Consider the following 15,667-nt stretch of genomic DNA (forward strand, 5'->3'; position numbering starts at 1 on the left):
AGTCACTTCCACCACTAAGCTCGGAGAATTTTCCGCATGCTTCACCAGATCTTATGGATTTCCCCATCATCACAGAATCTCAACTTCGCCTCAAATTGATGAGAGGACCAGTATTACACAACTCGATATTCCTGTTGACCTCATTAAGGTTTTTCTTGAATTTTTAAGTGCTCCGTTAACTTTAATATTTAACAAGATTACAATGTCAGGCCAGTATCCGCGAATTTGGAAAAGTGGATTCATAACCCCTTTCCCTAAAAAAGGAGCACCCTGTGATTTCACTGGTGTGCGGCCTATTACGATGACATCGATTTTTAGCAAGATTTATGAAAGTTTCATCTCTGGGTGGATGAAAACTTTTATTCTGCATAAAATTGACCCTCAGCAATTCGGTAATATTCCCAAGAGTTCAACAAGCCATTGCTTAGTTAGTGTGCTTGATAAGATGTTAAAGCATCTAGATGAGCCTGAACGCTGGGTCAACCTCATCGCGAAGTTTGATAAGAATAGTTGCAAACTTTCTTTCAGGCAGAAGTAAAAAAAACTAAGTATAAATCAGCCTATTCTGATCCCCAGCCAATTTACTGTGGAGTTCCCCAGGGAACAATTTTAGGCTCTCTACCTATTTTGGTTATGGTTACAGAGTTGGCAAATGATGAGTCAGATCGCTTTAAATTCTTTGATGGTCTATCCGTACTGGTGCTGGGTGAAAGGAGTGTTTCAAGTCAGGCAGACAGAATAATGGCGAGTTTATCACGTCAAGCTGAGGAGGGCAAACTGATCGTCAATCGTGAAAAATTCGCTCATATTAACTTTCTCTTTTCTGAGGGACAGTTTATCCCTTGCTTTACAGAATGTCTCAGGCATCATGGATATCAAACTCTTGAGAATTTATCTCACACATGACCTGAAGTGGAAAAAACAGACACAGGAGATGATCAAAGGGAGAAACCTAGGTATCCTTTCTTTAAAACTCTTTGCTTGTCAGCGTGTTCCAACCCCCCATCTATTGCATATTGTTCTTACATTTGTCAGAGCACTGGTGGAATAAACTTGTCCCTTTTGGCATTACGGCCTGACTTTGGACCAGAAGGACCGCCTGGAAAGGATCCAGTATCGAGCTCTTCTGGTAGTGTCGAAATCTACCAAAGTCCATTATTGCTCCCTTTTGAATCAATTTTCACTTAAAACTCTAGCGAAAATGCTGGTAAGTGGTCCACGCTTTTCATCGCCGGCATCATGGGCAAAAATGATTTGCTCAATAAAAACGAAACTAGAGTTCAGCGAGAAAAAAATGTTGCTGAAACTTGATGACAAGTTAGCGAAGTTTTACCTAACTTGGCGACAAAAATGAGGAAATAAGTGAAACTTAAGTGGTATTTGGTTTGTTAAAAAATGTTATTTGACTCTGGTGAAATATTTAATCTCAAACCTTTCGCTTTGAAGTAAATTTTATAATATATTAATTGCAATTTTACGTGATTATTGCTTTATATGATAAAAACTAAAGATCTGATAACTTTCTCTCGCTTCTATTAATAGCTTACTGCCTTTAGTAATTAAGGCACTGTTCCGTCCAATAAATGTATACGGGCAAATATACACAAAATAAAAATTGTTGGGGAAGGGGTAAAAACCTTATCTGACTTATTTTTGGTGTTTTTTGAGAGGCTACGGCTATTTTTTGTTACTCCAAATTTATCGAGAGTGTATACGGGGTCGCCACCCCTAGTGTTCTATCACTATTTCTTGTGATTTCGTATACTGCCTAAAATAAAAACGCTAAATCACCACGTAGATCAGTAGATTATTGAAGAAAATCACTAAATCTGAGGTCTTTATTTAACAATAAAAATCAAAACAAAAAACTACTTCAACAAAATCTGCCCCATAAGGCTCCATGGCTGGGAAAGAAGAGGGGAGAAAAAAAATACCAACACAAAAAAAATATAAACAAAATGCAAAAAAAAAATCCAGTCGCCCACCTTAATAATCTCCAGAATGACAAACTAGGCACGGGATAGCACATGATTTCACCAACTCAAATAAATATCCAACTCAATCCAGAGACATTAACTCCAAGGAAAACCGGAAAATCTTAATAAGTATCTAGAAATTCTCTAACATAATTTTTGAACATACCAAACGAGTGGCAGCTTTGTGCAGACACTGGGAGCGTGTTCCAAAACCTGTTGCAAGTTGTCAGGGGATTGAAGTCAGACCTCACTGATGGAGTATGAAGAATCTGTACATTGCTGGAATTGCGGAGATGATAATTCGACTGATCAGAAACAAAAGATGTATTATTGTAAAGAGCAGCAGGAAGATGGCCGTGCAACAGTAAACAAATGAAAGAAGAACAAAAAAGAAAATAGAGAGATGTCAAATCAAGCAAGGGTTTAAGTGAAGATCGGTTAGTTGCCTTAATAAGAGTCTTTATCATAAAGTTTTGAAAATGGCATCTGAGACGAGGGAAAAGTTGGCATCCAAATAACAGAACAATATGAAACATAAGAAGAAACTAGGCTGTAGAACAAGATTCTAGGAATCGACCCTGGAAATATGTGTTTGAGCTTTCTAAGGATTCCAAAGCTCCTGGAGACTCTCATTTTAATCAGGTCAGTATGATGCTTGAAGGAAAGATTTTCGTTAAGGAAGATGCCTAGGAATCGAACGTAAAGATCCTTAGGTCTACTTAGAGAACCTCTTGCTACGTGTATTTCATTTAAGTCAGAGCAAGCCTTTGAAACTCTGGAGAAAATGAGAAAAAAAATACTTCCCGACATTTAAGGCAAGATAATTTACATCAAACATTGGATAAATCTTTCAAAAAGGGCCTTCATCTTTGAACGAAGATCAGACACAGTTCTACCAGCTATGCCAAGAGTACTGTCATCACAAAAAAAATAGTACTGTCAATCAACCAAAAAATTACTTAAATCTATTTATTTTTTTTCATCCGACGGCAACTCTGTGGTACATCATCTTTTTCATCAGGAAGGTTCTTCATTTTCGCTGCTGATAACTTGCCCTAATTGTAAAAAATTAAATACACTGAAATGTCACTTGATGAGGTAGTTTATCACTCCTAGTCCCCAAATTCAATGCAATTGCTAGTAAACTTGATCTAAGCTATAAGGATTTTTGAACAAGGGGGCTTCGCTAGCCTCAAGGACAAAGCTTTTGAATGAGGTGAAGAGGCTTGGAAAGTTAGGCTAACTTGGTAAAATTCTACTTTAGTAACTATAGGGCTATCTTGGAAAGGGGCAAATTAGGAAAATGAAACTTTCATAGAGGGGTCTACAGGCTAGAGTATTCCCAGGAAGGTATTTTGAAGTAGCCTACCTCCACCCCTCACTCTTGAGGGTCCTTCCTTTGATGACCTTTAAATATCTGTGTTATAAAATTGAAACCTTGCAAAATAGATCTTCTGCTTGAACAATGTAGGCTACAATCAGAATTTTCCCATTATATGGGCCTTTACAAGGAAACCAGTCACAAAAAACCATTTTTGACATGTTAATTCAAGACACTGCTATACAGTAATGCAATGCTTAGCATGGTTTTCAAGGCGTTTATGATATTTTAACTGTTGTTATTTGGGGGTTTAAGGAAAGAAAAAGGTACCTAGGTTAGGTTAACTTAGGTTATGTACTTGATAGCCTATAGGCTATGCTCTGCTTTATCTCCATCCCCCTAATGTGCAAATATATAGCCCAAATTTGTTTTATAAACTATTATATAGGCTATTCATCCTATTTTATTTCATTAGCATTAACCAAACTTGACTTTTTAGAAAGGCCCATAGCCAATGGGAAAGTACTGAAACTTTGCTCAGTCCTAATTTATAAGGTTTTTAAGATATGCAAATACATTTCCTAAATAAAAAAAAAATGAAATGGCTTAAAATTCTACTCAGTTAACAGAAATTGTATTTTCAGAACCAAAGCCAGAGAACAAAGATAAAATTTTGTTTTGTCAAAATTCCAATTGATATAGACCTATCATGTATGCAAATTTCAGGGCCCTCTAGAGAGAGAAGGGGTGGAGGTAGGTACTTAAAAAAACCTTCTGGGGACAAACTTTAGCCTGTAGACCCATCCCTGAAATTTTCATTTTTCTAACCTAACCCCTTTCCAAGACACCCAAAAGTAGCTAAAGTACAATTTTACCCATCCCTGAAAGTTCCATTTTTCCTAGCCTAACCCCTTTACAAGATAGCCAAAAGTATCTAAAGTAGAATTTTACCAAAACTTTCAGTTATGAATTCAGGGCCAAAACATACTCCAGGAAGGTATTGCTAAGCTACTATGTTAGCCAACTTCTGATTGCTATTTTTAAAAATTTGCCTACTTGACATGTCTATGCCTAGGCCTATTCGAATTCAGAACAAAACAACTTTGCTTTCTTGCAAATTCAATTTTAATCCCTTTTAGGACCCTTGAAAATAATAATTCCTTTATATATTTTTTAATATAAAAATAGGTTAAAACATTGGTTTCAAACTTACTATTTCATGATAAATCCATTTTGTAAAAGTTATATAATTCACAAACATTGATTTGTCAAGATTAAATTGAACAAAAAAAATTCTGCCATGTTTTCTTCTTATTCTGTAAGGCCACTTAAAAACTGCCATTTCACCTATAGATTGAAAAATATCAAAGCCAGGAGAATAAACATGGCAGATGAAAAATAGAGCAATTTTCCTGACTTAATAGTGACAAATAAATGCTTGCAGATTATATAACTTTTAACAAAATGGATTTTATAATGAAATAGCAAATTTTGAAACCAATGTTTTAATCCTTTTTATACCCCAAAACCATAGAAAAAAATTATTTTTGATAACTAATATAAACTAATTTTTATGTATGAATAGGCTAGTTTTTAACTATGTCTTAACTTTACATCACAGTCTGAAATTAAAACAAAGTAATAAATTAGTTTTTGGGGGCTAAAAATACAATTTGCCCAGAAACTGCAATTGATTTTAAAAATTGCGTAAAATAGGCATTAAGTGATGTGTTCTCTTTCATCCTAGCTAAATTATATAAAGATATGTTTATTTACCTAAACTTAACCCATGGTGTAAGCTATGGTAACACCCAGCTAAATTTTAGACTAGGGGATTTTGCTGAAATTAGAATGTAGTTGAGTTAGGTGAACTCTCAGGAATAGCCTCAGAGCATAAATGATCTCCTGGGAAGGTAGGTTGAAGTACATATCCCCACTCCCTCCCCCTCCAAAGTACAGGGATTTTTGATGGGCAGTACAATCTTTGTGTTATAAAAAGAAAAGCTTGCAAAATTTATCTTCTGCTTAAATGAGGCACAAGAAAAATGATTTGAGCTGCATTACTTTTGTTCAATCCCAATTAATAAGGGTTTAAAGATCTGTAAACTTATTTCTTAACTTTGGAAAAATAACCCTTGTTATGGTTTGAAATTCTAATGAAATAACAGGAATTAATTTTTTTTTAATTTGAAGTCAATAAGGAAGAAATTGAAAACTCAAATCAAGATACAACATTTTTTGACTGAATTTAAATTGGTATAAACATGTTATGTATATAATCTGATATAATAATAATTTATTTAGACCCTCTATACATACAAAAAATGCACTAGAAATTGTAAAAAGGTTGATACAAGAGCTTGTTAACACCACCCCAGGCTATATTTAAGGTTCTGGGTTCATCACTGAAAGTTTTATTTACATAACTCAATTACTTTCCAAGATCAGCAAAGTCCCTAATCCAGAATTTTACCCAAAATCAAGATAGTCACATACTTATCAAAGAAAATTGAGATTTGAATTATGAGTAACAATCATCAACACAATCACCAGTACTTAGGTATCAAACAGGAATCACCAGTACTCAGAAAGTGCATAACCTTAGACAAGTATTTTGGTTGAAATTGTCTTTCATAAACTTAGAAAGTAGATTCCTAATCTTGCATATGGTGTAGATAGTTGGGACAGAGCTTAGGATTGGCTGACTACAATCTGGGAAAACTTTTTTTTTAATCTAAACTTAAACAGAAGTAACCCCTATATCATAGTATATCTAAATATAATCATCCTTCTCTCATCACTTGCCTTAGATTGAATGTATCCAGGATAAAGTCTGACTATGATTTAGAAATTTTGTTTGATTTTCAAGATACAGCAGCATTTTTTAGGCATAGGCTCAAGCCCAAACTGCATGTTTATGATTAGGCTCCACTGTTGACTATTAGTGCACTTAAAATTATAAGTTTTTTGTTTGCTTAAAATATTCAAGCTAATCACAATGTTATTAAGAAATTTTAGAGAAACCCAATAGTGAAACAATCCACTCTCTAGAAGGTTTAATAGATCTTTTCAGACATTTAACTGTTGAAATGGTGATTAGCCACCAGTAATCACACAGTCACTAATAATTCACAAATTTTACTAAAAAATATATTTCTGGAGAATTGGTAGCAAGCTCCTAGTCTCAGATATGATATAGTTATAGGGAATAAGGATTGACTGGCATTAATCTATGAAAACTTGTTTTTTCACCATTTAATCTTAATCAAATTACCCTTTAGAATAGCTTATTACAACATCATTATATGTCTTCACAACATTGTGGCTGAGTTGCTTTATTCTGACTTTAAGATCCTATGTCCAAAACTAGGCTATATTTTCCAAGATTAGACTCCAGCTATTATGTACTTTGTGACTAGATACTACTATTAACTATCAGTGTATTTAGAATAGTTATCATGGTATATGGCTAAAATATGCTAACTAATTACCTTAAATTGCAGCTTGGAGCAAATTTAAGGATTTTCCCTAATGAAATACTTAATAAGAAAATTTAGCATTAGGGACGGTTTTAGGTGGTTCATTTAGCACAGCTGTGTGTGGTGAACTATGTAGAATTTATGAATAGTTTAAAAGAGCCTACATAACGTTTTTGAACTAATACTAGAGTTAACTTGCAAAAGGCCATAATGAAAGTGCTGGAACTTCTAGCTGTACAAAGAACCCAAATACAAGATGAAAATACAGCATAACTCCTCTTTTAAAGAGTGGAGGCATTGAAAGTTCACTGTGGATTGGGTGTAAATAATGAAGTGCTGACTCTATGACAAAAATGCATTTTTACAGAAAACAGGATTTGATCATAGGGCAGTTTTAGAACTCATTAACCTTGTCATATGGGAAGAGCCCATTGAAATATAAGCAGACAATTAGGAAATTTTTAGGTATTGGGCAAGAGGCAATGATTCTTAATGTAAATGTCATACAATAGAAAATTACCAAGATGTCTTTGCATTTGTTTGATCACAGAATACGATTTTTTTTTTGTTATATAGATGTGAGGTTTTCTCAATTTTGAAATTAAACATGCTCATTGATAGTATTTTTATCTAATGCCAAATAGTAATCAGATCTTTAATTTATTCTCATTATTGCTTCAGTTTTTTTAGATTTATAGCTGACAAAAATTTCCCAGAACAATTGTTTTGTTGTTATTAGATGATATTAAGAATGACTAGTTTAAAATTGTGTCTCAATGATACAGCAAGAAGCAAACATTAGTCTTTGTGATTCAGAAAAACTCATCGTTTTGAATTTCTAGAAGTTTAACAAGGCTGCTGAAGATGTTAAAAATTTAACAAAAAGACCAACAGATGAGGAGCTGTTAGAATTATATGCTTTGTTCAAACAAGCAACTGTTGGAGATAATACTACTGGTAAGTTTTTTTTCTGTAGTCTTCTGGTGTCCAGAGCTGAGGATCTTATAATACTCATTTCATAACTTAATAGAGGCAAGAATCCCCCCTCCCACATAGATTGATCCAAAATGAACTGTTTTTATATTTTGACCTGTTTTTACCAGAGCTCCTAATTTCATCAGAGTCTTCAAACTTTTAAAAGTATAATAATTGTGATATATTTCAAGCACTTTCTATTGGTAATACTTAAAGCAATCTATTGAGGGTTTTTGCTGGATCTTTTTTTGAAATTAATAATTCAATCTGAACTTGAGTATAGAAAAATCCATGGCTAAACAAGACTTAATTTAAGAAATCCATTTAGTTTTCAGTAAAGTGAAAATAACACTCATTGAAACCCTTGAAAATCAGCTGGTGAAATTCCAACACAATTTATGAACCATATAATCAGTTTATTTGATTAGATACATTCATAATGTATGGCGATTTTAATCATTTTGAATTGTGAACAATTTGCAAATAATTTCAAAATCATCAAACACCTAAATGATCCCTGCTCACTGGGCTGTACAGACCATGATGTCCAAACATAGCCCTATGCAATTAGGACTCAGCTTTATTGAAAAACAATTAATATTTTTGAAATGCACATTTATAATGTTTTTATTTTAAACCTTTAATTGAAGCATTATTCTTGTATTGGCAATGAATTACCTCAAAAAGCCTGAAGCTGTAGGTTTTGTTGTTTTAGCCCTGATGTGAAGTCTATTGAGTGTATAAGACCTTCCCAGAATGATCTCTTAGCAGTCCCAGGTTGAAAGAGACAGAACATGCCTATATTTACTGAGGATGGGGTTGGGGCCCCTGGACTCTCTCTTTTTATGCTCCCAGATGATCCCTGAACAATCAAATATAAAAGGCGCAACTTATCTATACTCATGAATTTGGATGGGGACTGGCCATTCCTTTAGGTGTTACTATCTTGTTTTATGAACAAATTTTTACATAAATATTTTTGTTTAGCAAAAGGTTTTCCCAAATTGATTCAGTGTGAGTTCATAAAGACCATTATGAGGAAAGAGTGGAAAATTCAAACAATCTGATTGATTGGGTGGAAAACAAGTCTGGGAAGTTGTTAAGCAGGAAAATCAATAATTTTCCTTTAACCTGTTAACACTGGTGGCCCCAATATCCTGCAATAATGTAGAACTTATCAAATTCCTAATTATAAAAAGGTATAACATGCCTACCATTTTTCTAAGGTTAGTTTGTGAAGCCTTTATCTTCAAATGTGGCATTTTTACAATTTGAGGCCCTTGGCCAAGGAGCTGTAGACTAGTATATGGATCAAATTCAAGATTCAGATCTATAACCAGTAAGTTCAGAAATACTAAATGTCAATTTTGGTATTTGATGGAATGTGTTGTTCTGAATTGGGGAGCAGGGAATTGGCTTCCCTATCATACATGTTGAAATTATTGTATGATGGTTTTCATTTAGGTGTAACCATTTACATCTAGCAAAAGGGGTTTTAACTTTGTAATTCAACCAGTTGCCCTTTGATTGGTTTTGGTTCTCAGAAAGAGCTCTTAAACTTTTAATGTGCAACCAATAGGGGCCTACTCCAAATTTTGACAGCCAGCCATTCTACATGATGGCAGCTGCAAAAAGTAATGTGCAGGAAGTACATTGCTTTTGATGAAGCCAGCTCTACTGTATTGATAAGATTCTGAGTATGTTCTGATTCTTTGGTAGTTGCTAACAACAGTTCAAATAAATGTAGTCATATTTTTTAAATTGAATTCAGTTTTTTGCTAGATAAACAAATTAAAATATTTGTAAATACAGAAATTGCCCCTTGTAAGGCTAAGAGTATGGCACAATATGAAGAAAATAGAGCAACAAAGAGCATATAACTTTTTCATTGGATACTGTAATTTAGACTTACCCAGAAAATTCTTGGAAAAAGAGGTTGGAGCATCTGGAAATAAATCTTGAAAAGAAAAGACAACATAATGGATACCAAAGAGTGCATGCCCCTTCAGGATCTAATGAAAAGTTAAAGAAGGTTTGTAAACTGAGGAGGTATTGCCTGTCACGTCAAAACTCAAGACTGGCTCTTTTTCATAATTTCAAATATTTTTCATCTAATCTACCACTTTTTTCCCACTTCCTTTTAACTGAGTCATTGTACAATTTTGACATACATTTTTAAGCAAAACAAAAATGATGATGGATTTTGTTTGTATGACAACTTTAAAGCATTAAATAACAATGAAATTATCAATGATATTTTTTTCCATATTTTTTTTCTTTCTTTTTTTACACTTTGAGCTGAACTGAATTAGATAATTTTTGAATCGCGATGCCATCTCTGTATCTTTCAAGCTACGTTGATCAGTACACCCTAAAAGGAGACCATAAATGAAAAAAAATGAAACAATTCGTATGTTTACATTGTTTTACAGGTTGCTAAAAACAAAATAATCCTTGCCATATTGCTAAAAATTATATCACCCAATGGTGTATCCTTTATGTGTGCTTAAATCTGAGAAATATTTGTGCAGTAAGAGCGATATCATGTTCATTACAAATCGTCTATTTTTATGTTTGCATTGTCATTTACTTGCTTGTAAAAATTATTATTTTCGTTTATTTTCAATTTTAGGCCTGTTTTAGGATTTATAATTATGAAAAAAGTTATTTTTTTTAGCCACTAATCGCCACATATTGTCTTTTTCCATATAAATGAGAAGCAAAGAAACTGCAAGATGTGGTACTGAAAAGGAGATACTCGGAACCATTGCAAGTTTGTAGAACTCGCGTCACCTGTCACTCTTTCGAGTATTTTAGTTTAGGGTGCAGTTCCATGGTTTGGCTTTTATAGCCATACTTACAAGACAACCACAAGGGACTTTGGGAAATTTTGTGTTAATACCTTTCATGGGAATTCTGAAGACATCCATGATGGACAAAACTTACTACAGCTGGCGCTCAGTTTTCTTAATGACAGGGGCTCATTAAGAATTCATTTTTTTTACCTTGTTTGTTGTTAGAAAAACTGTCAGGACCCAGTGAAATATCCTCTACTCTATAAGATAATGTCCTCCGTCTTGCAACCTTTCCTCTGCATTTGATGTGAATGCATATGTTGAACTTGGTATTTGCCCCTTTCCTAATAAGATTTTACTAATATCAATACTAAGCTTGTGCTAATTTAAGCAAATCAGAAGTCTTCTATGAAAATTCTGATTGGCTTGACTTAGTGTTTGATAAAATCACAATATCAATAGGATTTCTTTGTGAATGGGCATTTTCATGGTCAGGATGGACTATAACCAATGAGAAATGTTCAGTGAAAGGAAATATTTTTAAAGGCCTATTTGCAATCACATTTTACTAGTATAGAAATTAGCTAGCGCTAGTTTGAGCCAGTGAGATTTTTCATAAAATTTTCTGATTGGTTTACGTTGGCGCTTGCTAAATCGTTGCATTTGTAAAATCTCATTGTGAATGTGGAATTATTATCCAGTTTGTAGTCTCTGGTGTTCAAAGAAGTTTCAACTCAAGGTTGTTTAAGTTTTATTGCTAGAATGGTCTTGTATTTGAGGAAGAATGCTTGGCAGAGCTAAAAACTGTACAATGAAGCTGAACACACAAGGTGGGCTGAAGAGGGATCCAAAAGGAAAAAAGATTAGCATAAAATAAGAAAGAAGGAGTAAAAAATTAAAATATTGGCAGGAAAAAGACCACTAAACACCTGGAAGAAGAATTGATTCAAAAGAAGTCATAAAGTTTATAGATTCCAAAGACTTTGTAGGAAGTGAGCATGCTCAAAGTATAATTAAGGATTTAAGTTGGAAAATTTGTAAAGGAAATGAGGCAGAAAGAGAGGCTGGGCTGATTCAAAGTAGAGGCCATTAGCAGAAGTTTTACTAGATTTTGGATTTACTTCAAGAGAAGGAACAATTGAAAGTACTTTAAATGAGTTAAGAAAAAGAGATGAGTGAAATAATGAACACATGCACCAATGATGATGCTAAAATTTCCAAAATCAGTTTCCTGTTCCTATTACTAGGCTAGTATTTTTCTACATGTAAATGTGGACGTGATGACGGCAATATCAAAAAGTTCAATAGACGTTTTTTTGGAAAACTGAAAGTGTACTTGTAGGCCAGTAAAAGTTACACCAAAATGTTCAGAAAAAATCGCTGAACAACAGATCCAAAATCCGCTAAAATCGCCCGCCGGGAAAACCTTCTGGGGCTGCTTAAAGGGGGTGGAAGGGGGCGAAAAATTAGTATTTACATTTTTGAGATTTAGGAAGCTTTTTTTTTTACACTTAAAATGTTCAGAAAAAATCGCTGAACAACATATCCAAAATCCGCTAAAATCGCCCTCCGGGAAATCTCTCTGGGGCTGCTTAAAGGGGTTGGTAGGGGGCGACAAAATAGGTTTTTTTATTTTTGATATTTGAGGAACATTGTTTACACTAAAATGTTCAGAAAAAATTGCAGAACAACAAACCGAAATCCGCTAAAATTGTCCGCCGGGAAAACCTTCTGGGGCTGCTTAAAGGGGGTGAAAGGGGTGAAAAATCTTTTTTTCGATTTTGTTATTTCAGTACGTTCGGAGAATCGATTCTGGTATAAATCAACGCGCTGAAACCGAAAATGATGTCACTTTTATTGTAACACTTCTCTAACTTTATATTAAACTACAAAAAATAAGATTTTAATAACTCCATTGCCAAAATAAAGGAAGTAGCTTTTCTTCCGAAGTTTTACAGAAAGATCAGATCAATGGACGCCTGAAATACTTCGAACAACCTGCGAAAAGCAATAGAGGAAAATATAGAACTTAAAGGAGCAGAGAAGTACCTCACTCTTTTTTGCTTTGCTAGTTGTCGGGAACCTGGTTATTTGATGAGAATCAAACTTGTGAAAACTAGACTTTAGAAAAAGAGAGACTAAGCATAGACGCATAGAAACTTGAATATTCTAGTCTATACGGCTCATTAAAGACTAGGTACAATTAGGTTTTGAAAACACAGGCTGCACAGCGCACACAATAGGATCACCATCTATCTTCAAAAGTACCTGACTGTTATATCAGCTATTTTGGCAGACACATTATTATGAGTAAGTAGACTTGATAGACTTGATATGTTGCCTCGTCTGTAGGAAGCTAAGCCATAGCTTAGGTCAATCGATATTGAAACAGAAGTTATTGTTCGAGAAAGGAGGGGATTGAACCTCCTTCTCAATTTATTTTGAGATCAGAGCCATCTGTTGGTGCCTTGAAAAACGTCCACGGCGCAGATCAATCACTAGATGTGATGTGACTACTAGCTGTTGTCGGAAAGACATGAAAGTTTAGCGGAATTGCAGCGGACGTTCATTGGAGTAGTCATTCGATGACTCGGGTATGCTTCTATCATAAGCAGCGCGCTAGGGCTGCCTAAGTAAACAACGATTTGGGCACAAAATTTTTTTTTTTTTTTTTCTCCATACCAGGGCACTTCGTATCGAAGGAGTTGTCGTAGAAACTTCGAAAAGGGCTCATTCGATTGGAAATTGGAGTGGCTAGTGCTTTACTTAACATTCAAAAGTGATAAGTAATATTTTTTGTTGTTGTTGTTGTTGTTTAGGCCAGGAAATTTTGGATCAAAGGAGTTGTCGTCGTATCTTCGAACGGGGCTCATTTAAATGAAAAAAAAAAGGGCTGTTACTCTTTTTAATTGTCGAAAGTTATAGGAGGGCAACTAATCCCCGTTCCACTCCGACCCACCCATTTGCCCATTATGTTTAAAAAATAACTTTTTCCACAAAATTAAATAAAAATTCACAGTGATAATGCTAATTCTCAGGAGTATCCCGAGAACGACTGAGGGTATTATGTTCAAACTTTTGAGCCTACTTCTGCTCTTAAAATTTAACCAAATCAAGATATTGTAAGTGGATCAAAGCTATCAAAGAGAAAGTAAACGGATTTTTTTGTGAATGGTGTCAATTTTTCCATTTCAAGTCAACTAGAGGAGGTATGAAACTAAGTTAAACAGTACTATTTGTGTCCAGATTTTTAAAATGGTGTATGTTGTTAAAAATTGCTGAAAATTTTTCTCCAGCATACAAATTGCAGGTCGAACTATAAAGTCTTAAAAAACGAAAAGATTTAAAGTATTATTTTCTTTTTCCCTGAAAAGACTATGTCAATATAAGACGAACAGAAATTAATTAAAAAAACTTTCCAAAAAATAAGTTTTTCAAAGAAAAGTAAAGAACTCCACTAAACAAAAAAATAGCAAAAATAAAAATCAAATAATCTACCAGTCTCGAAACTACCACAAATCAGCATCGATAAATAAATGAAACCCAAAACGAAAAGAAATTAAAATAAATAACCAAGTCAAACTCAAAACGAGCAGAAATTAACATAAGTTGGGCTCAAAACCTCTATGCCTTCCCAAGGCCAGATCATAATTTGCACTTTACTGTGGTGAAATAACAAAAATCAAAAAAAGGATTTTTCACCCCCTTTAAGCAGCCCCAGAAGGTTTTCTCGGCGGGCAATTTTAGCGGATTTTGGATATGTTGTTTTGCGATTTTTTCTGAGCATTTTAGTGTAAACAAAGCTTCCCAAATGTCAAAAATGAAAAAACGTATTTTTTCGCCCCCTTCCACCCCCTTTAAGCAGCCCCAGAAGGTTTTCCCGGCGGGCGATTTTAGCGGATTTTGGATATGTTGTTCAGTGATTTTTTTTTAACATTTTAGCGTAAAAAAGCTTCCTAAATGTCAAACTTACCGAAACGTACCGTCTCCGAACGTACCGAAGTATCAAAAATCGAAAAAAGGATTTTTCACCCCTTTCATCCCCCTTAAGCAGCCCCAGAAGGTTTTCCCGGCGGGTGATTTTAGTGGATTTTGGATATGTTGTTCAGTGATTTTTTTTTAACATTTTAGCGTAAAAAACCTTCCTAAATGTCAAAAATGTAAATACCTAATTTTTCGCCCCCTTTAAGCAGCCCCAAAAGGTTTTCCTGGCGGGCGGATTTTGGATATGTTGTTCAGCGATTTTTTTTTGAACATTTTGGTGTAAAAAACCTTTTGTTGCAATTTTCTCCGGGTCGACCCACTTTTCTCCGTACTTTTACTGGACTATTGGACAAAAGCGCCAAGTTAACATGTAAGGTTATATTATTGCTATATTTGCATTATTACCACTTTGCTTTGAAAATGATGATACTATTCTTGTTTTTCAGCCCGTCCGGGTATGTTTGACCTGAAAGGAAAGTACAAATGGGACAAGTGGGACTCGAAGAAAGGAATGGCTCAAGACGCAGCTAAAGAAGCATATATTGCCCTTGCTCAAGAACTCATTGCGAAATATGCCTAGTCTCGACTTTCTTTTGAAGCCTCTTTAGTTCACAAGATGGTTTCTATTCATTTTCTTGTTACTCATTCTTTGGGGGATTGTTCTGCCTTTACAATAAGTCATGTCTTGGTTCTGTTGAAATGTCTTTTTTCATAAAGCTTTTTGTTGATAATATTTTTTTTTATCTTTAAGCCTTGCTTTATGCGACGCTCCCACGGCGTCAATAAAGTAAATAGAATTTTCCACAAAGCAAATAAACTGCTTTCCTCATATGGCTTTGTCTATCTTATTAAACTCTTCAAAAAAATTTTTTTTATTTAGCTTTTCAAAGAAAGTTGGGTAAGTTTAGTCAAGAGCAAAAGATATTTGAGACATAAGCAAGTCTTGGACTGAATGAAAGGTTTCAATTTGAAACAGATTTACATAAATAAAGAAATGCTTGCAATGTAATTTTCTATAAGAAAGTAAGTTAGTTAACTGAACTAATTGGAGGCTTAATAGTTGAAGCTATTTACTTCTATTTGGCCTTTTGTGTCAATGGGCCAAATTTGGTTTTTGCAAAAGCATATTAACTAAAT

At 34.3% G+C, this 15,667-nt stretch overlaps 1 protein-coding gene across 1 annotated transcript; it reads left to right on the forward strand.

The window, feature by feature from the left end:
- Positions 1-2,959: 2,959 nt before the first annotated feature.
- On the forward strand, positions 2,960-15,261 carry LOC148942145 (acyl-CoA-binding protein homolog). The gene is made up of 3 exons (XM_089102846.1): positions 2,960-3,074; positions 7,619-7,733; positions 14,977-15,261. Exons 1-3 carry the CDS (start codon positions 3,060-3,062, stop codon positions 15,108-15,110), a joined length of 264 nt encoding a protein of 87 aa, XP_088958972.1. The 5' UTR covers positions 2,960-3,059; the 3' UTR covers positions 15,111-15,261.
- Positions 15,262-15,667: the final 406 nt, after the last annotated feature.

Source organism: Artemia sp. Qi Xiang Cuo, chromosome 17, assembly GCF_049724085.1.
Source record: "Artemia sp. Qi Xiang Cuo chromosome 17, ASM4972408v1, whole genome shotgun sequence".
NCBI classification, from domain to species: domain Eukaryota; kingdom Metazoa; phylum Arthropoda; class Branchiopoda; order Anostraca; family Artemiidae; genus Artemia; species Artemia sp. Qi Xiang Cuo.